The sequence below is a fragment of the Pundamilia nyererei genome, unplaced genomic scaffold (genome assembly GCF_000239375.1).
Source record: "Pundamilia nyererei isolate P.nyererei 1_Seehausen unplaced genomic scaffold, PunNye1.0 scaffold00016, whole genome shotgun sequence".
NCBI lineage: Eukaryota > Metazoa > Chordata > Actinopteri > Cichliformes > Cichlidae > Pundamilia > Pundamilia nyererei.
The window spans coordinates 1,159,010-1,171,361 of record NW_005187417.1 but is presented as its reverse complement, the minus strand read 5'-3'; the positions used below and the strand labels follow the sequence as shown (position 1 = coordinate 1,171,361).

General features: G+C 38.5%; 1 protein-coding gene across 2 annotated transcripts in view; it reads right to left on the bottom strand.

The window, feature by feature from the left end:
• Positions 1-4,092: 4,092 nt before the first annotated feature.
• Positions 4,093-12,352, bottom strand: part of onecut2 (one cut homeobox 2) — a 39,412-nt gene continuing 31,152 nt past the window's right edge. For both annotated transcript variants that reach the window (XM_005725505.1, XM_013908910.1), the window contains one exon: positions 4,093-4,382. In XM_005725505.1, the coding sequence (XP_005725562.1) occupies positions 4,093-4,382 (290 nt within the window). The remainder of the gene's footprint in view (positions 4,383-12,352) is intronic.

Sequence of the window (12,352 nt, the reverse complement as noted above, 5' to 3'; positions counted from 1 at the left end):
TGCTGAAAATCCAAATTGTTTTAAAATACAAGCTAGATCAGCTAATATAAGATTCCAGAATAGTGTATAAGCCAGCTAGCTAACTCGTAATCAAAGTGAGTTCTTTGAATGAAACACGTTGACTGAATTTGTTGGTTTTAATAAAATTAGACTGAAGGTAATACTACTTGCTTTAAAGTCAACCAATGAACAAGTTGAATTAGCCTTTAAGCTAACCTTTAATGTTTAATGTATAACAGGTGATCAACAATAATAATAAAAAACAACAACACACCACTATCAACAGTACATATGCTGCAGGTATGTTCATGCTGGTTAACAAAAATGGGTATTTTATTTGGGGGGGGAGAACTGCTACTGGAGTTAACGGTGAATCTTTGGTTTGTTAGCTGATGAGGTTTCTGTTGTTCTTTTAACCTTTTTTTTTACTTTGAAAAACTGCATAGGCACACGTTAAAGACACTCTTCAACCGTGAGAAACACATTAATGTTCTGCCTTTTTTTGGGTGGATCGAAGGGAAGAAAATGGTCAACGGTGTCCTCCGTTCGTTCCTTCCCTCCTTCTCATGTGGTTTTACCCTTTTTCAGTCCCCAACTTGCTTCCCCTTAAAGATTGCCTGACTTAATATCAGGCAGAACAAAGCTACTTCTCCATTCTCGTGGTGTCATCCTTCCTCATGTCCTCCCTTGTCATCGTTGTCCTCCATCCTCGACGTTGTCGGCGCCACTCTTTTTTTCTTTTTGTTTTTTTCTTTTTTTTGGTAATAATTCTCTTCCATCATCAGTTTTTCCCATTTGTTGGAACAGTTAGGTGCAGAAAAAAAGTTTTCTTTGGTTTCGATTTGTCAATAAATAGAAAAAGTCTTAAGTGTCCTTTTTTTTCTTTTTTTTTAATGTTAAATCGTTCTTAAAGCCTTTGGCTTGCCTCTAACCAGGCCAAGACTCAGCCTGGGGTTTCTAAGGAGCAGGGGCTGCTGACTGGCGCGTTTCCTTTGGTTTGGTTTCCTTTCTTTTTTTGGTTTGATAGCTTGAGTGAAAGCTGATTGATGAAGTGACTGCAAATGGTAAAGGCTGCCAAAACTGAGCTGGAGGTGATGGTGCTTGAGGTTTTGTGGGTTTGTTAGTATTTACATCATGCGTAAAGGCTGTAAAGTGTGACAGTAAAACCTTCAAATCAATGGGTATTGGAGGATTTGGTAGCTATGGATGCTTGGACACAAGGACAGTCACAAATATGGGCAGAAGAGTCTAGTTTTTGTGTCACAGCCCATCTGTCTGTTGACTGTCCATCCCTTTTACCAAGCATCCAACTTTCCTACACTGCAAACAAACTACATTTTTGAGTGTTGTCCTCAAACTTGCATTGCATTAGAGCTGATCTTTTCAAGTTGACATTTGCTTTATCTTAATAAATCAGCACAGTTTGATGTACACATTTATCAAAGATCATTTGTTTGCAGCAAATGCTCTTTTCCAACCCACTAACCCTCTGGAAGAGACAGACTAACCAGGCATCGTCTTTAGATTGTCCTCTTTAACTATTACAAAGGCCCTGATTCGCCTGGACAGTTTGTCCTTCTTGGGCTCAGATGGTTAACTGGTTCTGTGGATGTGTTGATGCAGTGGGAGGTTTTGGTTTGCTTACCTGTGGTAGCAGTGAGGGCAGATCAAAGCTTTCCAAAAAGCATCTTGGCTTAAAACTGGATTTATACCAAAAGATTTTCAATCCAGAACATTCTTTATTCTTAAAAAAAGTTAAAGTTTTGGTTTCAATATTTTTTGTGGTTGGCTATAAAAGAGCGGTAGAAATCACTCTCAACATAACGTAGCCTTGTTTTCCCAATAATTGTGCTTTTTTTTTCACAAATTTTGACTTAAGGGTCCAAAGAAACCAATGTAGGAGCATTTTTGTGGCATCTTTCCGATCTAAACTGGGGATAATGTCAAGATTATAAACCTAAATGTCACCTGCTTAGTGTTTGTTCAATAAGAAATTAACTCTAGTGCAACAGAATAGATGCAACTAGATGGTGAGAAAAGGCGGCTGGCCGGCCGATGCTTATTTAATGCCAAGATGTTTGCAGGGTTCTTGCGGATGACTAATTTAAAGCCCAGAACTTCTTGACATTTTTTATTGTCTTAGATTTAATGTTAATAATATTGAACTATTATCCCCATCCTACTTTTAGTTCACCACCTTGAGGATCACAGATTTTGGTCACATGGTTATAAATTTCAGCTCTAGTCTGACTTTCATTGGTTTGAAAACCTCATTTTTCTTTGCAAACCAAGGTGGTATTAATGCTAAGATGCTTTGTGGAGTGTGCTGCCCTAATGGATATGCGTTTATGGTAACAGAAGTGATGGGTAGGTGAAGCAAGGGTAAACTGGAGCTTAGCTTTGGTTTGGCTGTGAATTCAGGGAAGTGATTGGGAAATGACTCTTTAAAGTTGTGTGTGTGTCTGTAATCAGTTTGTGTGTCTGCATGTTTGTTTGTACATTCGTACAGTACATTATGTGACAACAGACGCTGAATGGATTTCAGCCACTGTTTAAAAAAAATGGCATCCTGAGTTTTCTAAGATGTGATGACCACTCGGCTTGGCAGAGAGCCCCGGTTCTATTGCAAAGAAAATGTGCTTCAAGATTGTGCTCACGTACATCATATATATTCATATATTATACAGTAATACTCCATCAAACGCTAAATATGCTGAGAAAGCTTGTAGTTGGCTCAAATTATGAAGAAGTTGCATGTGCCTTGGTGAGTATTTGTGTGTGTGTGTGTGTGTGTTTGTGCTTGCATATTTTGCCATTTCCTAACTTAAAAAGAAAAAAAAATCCTCACGTTCCCCTTTAAAGAGCCAAATCTTTACATGTTTTATCCAAAAAGCTATGGAAATTTTGTCATTTTATAAACAAGAGTTGGTTATTGATCACATGCATTTAAGGGATCGGCTTCCTATTTTCACATTAAAATTTGTATAGAACATGTTAGAAATCAACTCCTCAGTTGTGATAAAAACAGAGACTGCACAGCCAAAAAATCTTCCTGAATAATATATAAAAGACTCTTTGAGCTATTAAAGGCTGAATCTGAATTTTGAGGGGTACGATTTGGAAATTTACAAGAAAAAAGGCTAAATTAACTAGATTTTTAGTGTGAAATTTACAGGAAATTTACCAAAAAAAACCCCTCAAAATCTTTAAGGAAGAAAAGAACATCAAGAATTGTATAACAAATAAGAAATCCTGAAATGAATGAGGAAAAACTCTAAACTTTTTTAAAGATTGAAGTCATAACCTACAGCTAAAATTGTGAGATTTTTATTGTAAATTTTTTAGACTTTTTTTTTCTCCTGAAAATGCTGTTGTATATCAGATAAACTGATACATTTTTATCAGCAGAATACTGAGCTGGAGTAACTATTAATGTTATTTTGAATAAAACTGTCCAGATATCCTGTGAAGAAAAAAAACTACCTTCTGTTTTCAAGATAAATAACAAACTTTGATTGTGCAGTTTCTGAAACCCAGCTTCTAAATTAGGATTCTATCGAGAACTGATGTGTCGGCTTTGGACATTTGAGATTAGAAATACCACAAAATTTCCACACAACTCCTGCTTATCCCCGAGCTTCTATCACATTCTGTGGTCTTAAAGCTTTCCTTGCATTCCTGTTTGGTTGGTTTCTAGCTTATATTGCATAATAGAAAACACGCATCGTCTTCTCGTCTTTGGTATTTGGGCTAGCGTGTCAGCTTATTGTCCAAAAGGAGACATCAGCAGTGAACGTCAGTGAGGTTTGAATGCACTAAAGATTAATTTACCCTTCAGCTTCTTAATGGATGTATGATGAATTTGCAAAAGGCGGTTTGGCTAAAACAAGTCGTGGCAGTGAGCAGCCCCTCTCTCAGTTTGTCACTCTTGACAAAAGCAAAAAAAAAACCCAAAACAAAACCAGACAAACAAAAAGAGTAAAAAGTTTGGTTTTCCTCCACGCTGGACGAAACCTCAACCCGCGCCCTCCATCCCTCCCCAAAACTCCCACCCCCTCCCTGACTCCCCATTCCCCTCCTCGCTCTCTATTATCACGCTTTGGTACAAGTGCTTGACGCTGAAGATTGGCCGCCAGGGCTGGCTCCGTCGTCTGTCCATTTGTCCAGGCTCCGGCGGCGGGCGTTCATGAAGAAGTTGCTAACGGTGGTGAGTTCGAGGCCCAGCTGCTGCGAGATAGTGAGCTGCATCTCTTTGGACGGCCGCTTGTTCTCCTTGAAGATGGCCAGCAGGGTGCGCCGCTGCAAGTCGGTAAAGACCAGCCGCGACTTCTTTGGCGTATTGTTGCGGTCCTTCGACGTGTCCTGCTCCTTTCTCTTGCACGCTGCAAAGCAAGTGTGAGAGGGTGGGGGAAAGAAAAAATAAGAGGGGAAAAATAGAAAAGTGTTATTGTTTGCATTTGAACAACAGTTAAATATTGGAGGGGGATCTTGCAGTGTCCCTCACACGAAACACAAACAGAAGGTCTTGTTTACAGACGCTCATGTTCCTGTGTTGATCTGATCTGTGTACTTTCTGTCTCGCCATGTTTTCCATTGTGCCACCAGGCTGAACTTTACTTACTTGGCTCATGCTGTGATGTTTCACTGATTAGAAAACACATGAGTTGCATGATCGTTTGGTATCTAAGTGTGCTTTAACCTCTAGCCTACTTGGTTCATTTCCTGATGGATTTGGTTGTATAGACTGTGGTAAAATCTGGCAATCAAGCTTTATTTGTGTAAAGTGAACAACCAGAGTAAGACTGCACTGAACTTTGAATTCTCATCTGTTGAATTATGACAGATATACTCTTATGTGTGATTTTGTTTAAAACCATCAGGACTGTGTACTGTGTTTGCTTTACTTGCCACCTTGCTGTGAGTGTTTCTTCCAACCTCTGATTATGTTAAGATGGTGTACTTGTTTTTTCTGTGCACCTTTTTCCAAAAAGAAAAAAAAAACTTTAGTTTTGCATCTGCCTGCCTAAAGCACATCATGTAATGCTCAAAAAGTGACCTTTAATATTTGAAGTCACTCATTCTTATTCTCATGTCTGCTTTAAACTTTAAGGATCCTAACTTAGTGAAGTGGCCTGGCAATATCTTCTTACAGTCACAGTAACAGCTAGTAGGATTCTCTAAATAGTAAGGAAAGTTACTCCAGTGCTTTCTTTTCTTTTTTACTTCCTTTAGCAGAAGATACACTGGAGCATCCTTAATGAGAGGAAAGCAGACATTTATTTTCCATAATTCAAAAGGAAGCACTATCTGATTGTCATTGCGTAAACTTGTTTCTGCCACTGAAAAAACAAACAGTTGAGTTATTACATTTGAGTAACTCTAATGTAATAACTCAAAAATTAACTCAAAATCAAGAAAATAACTTGAAATTTTGAGTTATTAAGTTGAACTTTTGAGATAATAACCCCAAATGGTGACTTCTGGTTGCCAAAAAATGTTATTTTCAGTGGAAGAAACAAGCTTCTATGTGATGTTTTTCCAGCAAGTTGAAGGTAGGCTGACCTGTGCTAAGTCTACCACACCTGTCCCCAATTAGCCAATCAGCCCTTCTAATACATACGCAGCCCTCCAGTCTTTCTCCTCCTGCTCGCTCGACTTTCTTGCCACTTTTTGTTCTTGTTGCAGTTCAGCAGCTCTTTGTGATTTTCTGGTTTTGTTGTTTTTTTTATTCGTGTATGACCTTTAAAGCTGTTTGTTTTTAACCTGATGCCTGCTCCTTTCCTGTAAGTGTTTGTTTTCGCTGACTGCCTCTACGTGTACAACCTCAGCCTGAATCAAAGATTTGGATTATTGTGGGCTGGAGCTGTCTCCTTTATCTTGGTGTAGAGCTGCATTTTAGCCCGATACTTGCATTGACCCTCTCTGACTAGATCAGAGTGCCGAGGGATCACCATTTTCCATCATGAAGTAACTGTAGTTTTCCTGTCACTGATTAACACCTGAAATGTGTCTGCTGCTGTATAGCAGCCAGAGAGGGCAGAGGAGGAGGATGAGGAGGTCTGTGTGTTTGATTTGATTACCTCCCTGAATTAAGTATGCACGAGTCAGAGCTGATCAATACGAATCAGGTTAAGGACTCAATTCAGTCACAAAACTATTATGTAAGGGGAAACTATCCTCTCTGTAAACACACACACAGAGTGACATCCCTCTCCCAGCTTTGTATCTCAGCATTTAGCGACCTGACAACAGATTAAATTAATTAAGGACAGCACCTTTATTTGTTTCCCTGTCTCATTACAGGAACAGATGGATTTAAAAATGCACCGTTCCCCCAGATATTACCTTTTAAGCTCAGAACTGGCCTTTAAGGAGTGACTAGTCCTATAAACGCAATCAGTCCTTGTACCATAACGACAACTTTGTTTTTTTTACTTGGTCTGAGAGACATTTTTCTGTTGGTTCTGACCATTCATGACCCTGAAATATTGTACATGAGTAAAACAAACACCAATTAAAGAATCTGACTAAGAAAGGAATTGGTGATTTTTGCTGGCTAAAACCTCGTTGCGGAGCATTTATACAGGTTCTGGTATTTTTGGAAACACTTTTTTGGACTTTTCTAGGAAAAACTGCCTTAACTTTGAAATATGTTCCCCCTTTGAGTTGAATTTCAGGAGGTGCCTTTCAAAAAGGCGTCTGGAGATAAGTGTGAATGTCTTTGTGTCTGTGCTGTTAATCATGTGGGGAGAGATTCCTCTTCCTTTGTTCTCGCTGTCAGGAGTCTTGTGGTTGTAGTTAAAGTTTATCACTGACAGGTGGCACTGTTGATCTCTGAAAATGAAGGCAGCTGTTACCAAAAAAAACCCAAAAAACCGGCATTGAGAAAATATATTCATCCTCAGAGATAGAAAGGGGAGAGTCAGAGAGTCATCTCAGAATCATCATGACTGTAGAGAAGAGATATGTACAACAAATATCAATAATTATATTTTAAATCACAACTAATGACTTTATTCTGTACCTGCTCTGCATGTTGAGCCTTTTAACCTGTTTCCTATATATTCCTAATTATTTAACTTTTTTTTTTTAACAGTGCATTTATTTCCTATGTTTTCTTAGGACTCCTTTTATATTTTCAAATTAGATTTTAAAGATTGTTGGTTATTAATATGAAGGTAATTAGAGGGCTTAAAATCTGCCACAGGTTTGTTAATTCAAAGTTTAAACTAGAGGCAAATGTTGGACTTTGGACACGACTATTTACTGGATGATCTTTGTGATAAAATATTTAACTGTGAGCTAACAGACTGAGGGAGGTACACCACTCTTCATACTTCTTATTAACAGCTTTCATTGCTACTTGTTTCTAATACTGCTGCTGTAGTTTACCCCCGGCTTTACACTCGCTTTAATAGGCGTGAAACAATGTTCTCGACTTTGAGAAATAATATTTCATATTTTGTGTGTGAATTTGAAAGCATGCACAGCTTCAGTTCTACTGAAAGGCTGAGAAGACGGAAAAATGAAATCTTAAGCGATATGAAATGGTTAGAGTCAGCTTTTTATCAGGAATATGTGACCCCTGCTCAGCACATAATCCCTGTAACTGTTGTTTTTATGTGTTTCTAAAGTTGATTTCAGAATAAAATGTCACAAAAGAAATATTTACTAAAACATTTAAATTCAAGTCCGAGGCATTCAGAGTCCTGCAGCGGTCAAAGCCACCACAGACTGAAGTTTCAGCATCATACACTCCCAGATGGAAAGCCTTTTAGTAGGCTGTACACATACTCTTGAAAAAAATTTAGATGATCCGCGTGAAATTTTCAGAGCTGCAACCAAATCAATTTTACACCACTTCAAGTGCCGCAGCCTAAAGATATCGTAGCATCATCATTGGGAAAGCTGCACCAGTTCAGCCCAGTGAAGCAAAGTGTGGCATGTTTGATGCAAGTGTTTTTGTGAGCTTTGAGACCTCTATATCATCAGTGTTAAATAATCTATGGATGTAGCAAAAATCATACAAATTATAAAAATGTATTTTAAAATGTTAAAATTAAATTTCTTTTTTTTTCTTTGTATAAACTCCAGTTTCTAAAAGGAATTTTTTTGCATTTCAGTGTTAACATCTGTGACACAGAACAAATTCTTTTTATATTATGGGACTCATTTTATATTAAGTTCACTCAACAGTGAAACGACCCTTTCTGTCAGTTTATCTACAATTTAAATCCTGATATTCCTTAATGTATGCAAAAGAATCACAAATTCAACAATAAGTCTCAGTTTTTCTGCGTGATGAATAAATGCTGCTGTAGTAAATGAAACAAATCTGTCAGAATGACTATTTAGGCTTAAATTGTAAGAAATAAATGTATAAAATTATAGGAAAGCTCTATTATGTCATTGCCTAAACTTATGTAATTATAAAACCAAGTTTTGTTAATTCACAGAACTCAATGTAAAACAGAGAAATTTAAAATATTAAAAAAATAGGAACTTACTTGTCATTTAATTGTTTATATATTGCTTAATTACTTTTCAGTCACAGGGCAGGTTTTTATTAATAGGAAAAGATACAAAACCTTTGGAAAATCCACTTAAAAGTCCCCTCCACATTTTCCAAACCTGTCCAGTGGGCCAGGTCGGAGTCTTTGCTGGGTCGATTTTGTCCCATAAGCCTTATGTTTCACATCTGTGATGTAGAGGAACAGTAATACCCATTGGTACCCTGGATGGTTAGATCTGTGTTCTGATAATTCACTGAGCTGTTTGGCCATGGAAAAACCCCAACATGGTGCACGTTTTTTATGCAGATGTTAATCTTAGAGCGTTTCTCATCTATGTCGTTCAGCAGTCGGTGATCCTGCTCTGTAACTTTATGTGCTCTGCCACTTCTTGGGGTTCCTAAACACATTACAATAATCCCGCTCACAGCTGATCGTGGAATATCTAGGCTGGAATGACTTGTTGCAACTGTGGCATCCACTTGAACTCAATGAAACTGTATGTTTGTAAAGGCAGTATGCATGGCTAGGTACTCGCTTTTATACACCTATAGAGGTGTGGTCTAATATTTTTTATCTGCCAGGCTTTGTTAAAGATGCTCCATTTAAAGTAGTTTGCCATGCTGTAAATAGATTTTAAATGTGCTCTCTCTGACTTTCTCGCTTCCTGCTTACTGTAGCTCAATTAAAAGCAGATCAGCAGCAGTTCACCCCACACAAGTTTTTTTTTTAAACTTAAAAAAAGTGCAGACACATCTACGTTTAAAAAAAGGGAGCAATCAAACACAACCACCCCTCTTCCCTCCCGTTCCCCACACACACCCACACACACACGAACACACGACATTCAATGGAAGCACGCTTGGGTGGTTCATTCAGCCTTTTTTTTTCTACCCGCGCCCTCTTCTGTTCGAGGTTACAGTAAGGATCAAACACACAATTACATTATTCAAAAGGGGTTTACCGGTTTGAGGAGGGGTGAGAGTAAAGGTGGGGTGAGGGGGTGGGTGTTCTTTAAAGGTAAGGACTGAATCAATGGGATCAATAAGGCAGGGTCCCTCTGCCTTTCATTAGCTTTCTCAGCCACTCTAGACATCAGAGTGTTGCTAAATGTGTCTCTAACTGCACACGAGATCAGCAGAAAGTACTGAGAATCACTCCTGTTTTTTTCTCTCTGAATCAGCTGTCATGTTATTTTTACATCATCTGAGTAATCATCACTGAAATCTCAATTAAAGCATTTCCAGCACAATATTTACTCTCATAGTCATCTATGTAGTCACAAGTTAGCCTTAAATAGAGCTAAGGCTTTTATTGTCTAACCATTATCTAAAGTCTTTGATCTGCACTGCAAATTTTCCACTTTTATACTAAATTGCAACATTTATAAAAAATGATTAAGTCATCCAATAACAGTTTACTTCTGTTGTTGAATTGTTGCTAGAGAGCACACCAGAGACGTTATAATCCTGATTCTAATGGAAAACTTCAGTCTACCTGGGGATGAACTTTTTCTAGTTTCTGAGATGGGTGATACATCTTCAATACTTCAGTATGGTTATTAAAAGTAATTTGGCGAACTGAACAGGACTGTGTTTCACAGCTAACTCAGTTCTATTAAAGCAGACATAGGTCATTAAGGGTTGGCCAGTTACTATGATCCATTTTATGTGAAATCAAAAACATGTTTCAGAGTAAAGGAACAGAGAATATTTTTTTTGCTAAGCTGCAAACTCTGGGTGCAGTTTCTCTAGTGAGCAGTTGAGGCTCACTCCAAAAGTGTGTCAGTTTCCACAAACTCTTTACAGCAGTGATAAACATCTTTACAGACTGCTACAGAAATGGCTTTTATCTCGATAAACAGACTTTATTGCTATTTGGAGTTTGCACAAGTACTTCATGTTGGTGGTCGATTGGTCTAAATTTTTAGACCAAGTGGGTAAAAGGATCAACTAGTCGCGTGCCACACCTTCACCTCTGAAAGGCAATCTGTCTCCAACAATTGTGGTTACATTCAGAGTGACCACTGTCATTCTCAGACAGACTAATGAAGGTTTTACAAATAGTTGCCATCTAATTGCTAAATGGAGACAAATTGCCAACACGCCAACAAATCAGTCTGAATCAGTCTGCAGTAATGAGCACGACTTCCGACAAGTCTCTGCAATAGGAGACTTAACTCTACCACCTATGCCATTTTGTTGTTAAATCGCTATACTGCTGCAATTATGTCAGTATTTGTGGATGAACTTCTGTTTCAGATCTATCAGGTTCTGGCTGGACTCTCTGGCTGGATGTAGTTAAACAGAATTTCTTTGCATGTAGAAGGCAACAGATTTGTAATTTTCTAATTTCACACAGTTTTATTGCAAACAGATCGCATGTAATTGCTCACTTGGCCCAATTCACCCACCACTGATGGCAGGCCGACACAGGCTTATTGTCATCTTGTAGCCATCTTGATGCACCAAAGTCACTTTGCAGGCGACACCTGACTGCGAGTGGTCTCAGGCTGCAGTCTGCTCTCATTGTTTTTCCGAGTGTGACTAACATTAAAGAACAGTATAATTAGTAATATTAAACACCCAATATTATAATAGACTATAAAAAAAAAATGCTGAATTATTGTACATATACATTAAAATGCATATGTTACCACCTTTCTAGTGGGAACTACAAAGAGCTCTTTGTACGAAGAGACATGGAAGGTCAGGTAGTAGACATGGCTACAGTTACTTTGCTTCTTTGAATCATTAGTAACAAAAACCAACAGAACCAGCGAGCTGTTGGGAATAACATATCAAGGTGCACAACCTGAGTCAGTGAAGAGCTAAAAACCACCAGCTTTACCTAGCATGGGCTCTGAGATGCTCATTAATTGCTTGGATAAGTGAAGACTTTGACCGTGCAATGCCAGATCGAAACCGCACTACATTCACTAATAATACATGATGAGAATCTGCACAAAAGAAAGGATGGAGCACCGCTGTTGCAGAAGAAAGGGCCACAATCCAGCTGACAGTCCCTCACTTTAACACACATTTAAGAGCACTTCACTGAAGTTAATTATTAACCAATTCTGAAGAAGGCTGATATAAAAACTGATCTTATGTATCTGAATCGCAGGTCAAACACAGATGTTGTGCACATCTGTGCTGAACTGTTTAAAAACACAATCAGCTTCTCTCTCCCACCTCAGCTCATGAGGTCAAGTCTTCCAATATGGCAGCTGAGAGGCACTACTCCACCTTAAAGCCCTTTCTCTTTTCATTTTTGAATGGGGGGGGGGGGGTTGAGTCAAGTACAGAGCCTCAAGAGCTGGTAACACTCACAGCAAACTCATCAGTGTATCATACAGACGCTTTAAGAGTCAAGGGCCAATAAATGTCAATAGAAACATCAAGTTGATGTTTTATTGAAGCAGCGATTCGAAGTGAAAACACAGATATGGAGCTCAGATACACCCGTGATTATAAGTGGAAACTGAGTGGAAAAAGAGGGGTGCAAGAAAAAGTTTGATAATCCATTCCTCCTTTCTGTGTTTCCTAAGATGAGGAGAACGTGACATAATAACCAAAAACAGGAGGGCTTCATTTTCAAACAACATCTGTTAGTCTAGGTTAGTCTGTGTACTGGGTCTCTACTTGCTGTTTTTGTGAGCCTCCTGTCTCCCATGTCTTGCATTTAGCTTTACATTCCTTCCCTATATTCTGTTCACCTGTCGCTCATTTTTCCCCAGTTGTGTTCATACAGTGGGGCAAAAAAGTATTTAGTCAGCCACCGATTGTGCAAGTTCCCCCACTTAAAATGATGACAGAGGTCAGTAATTTGCACCAGAGGTA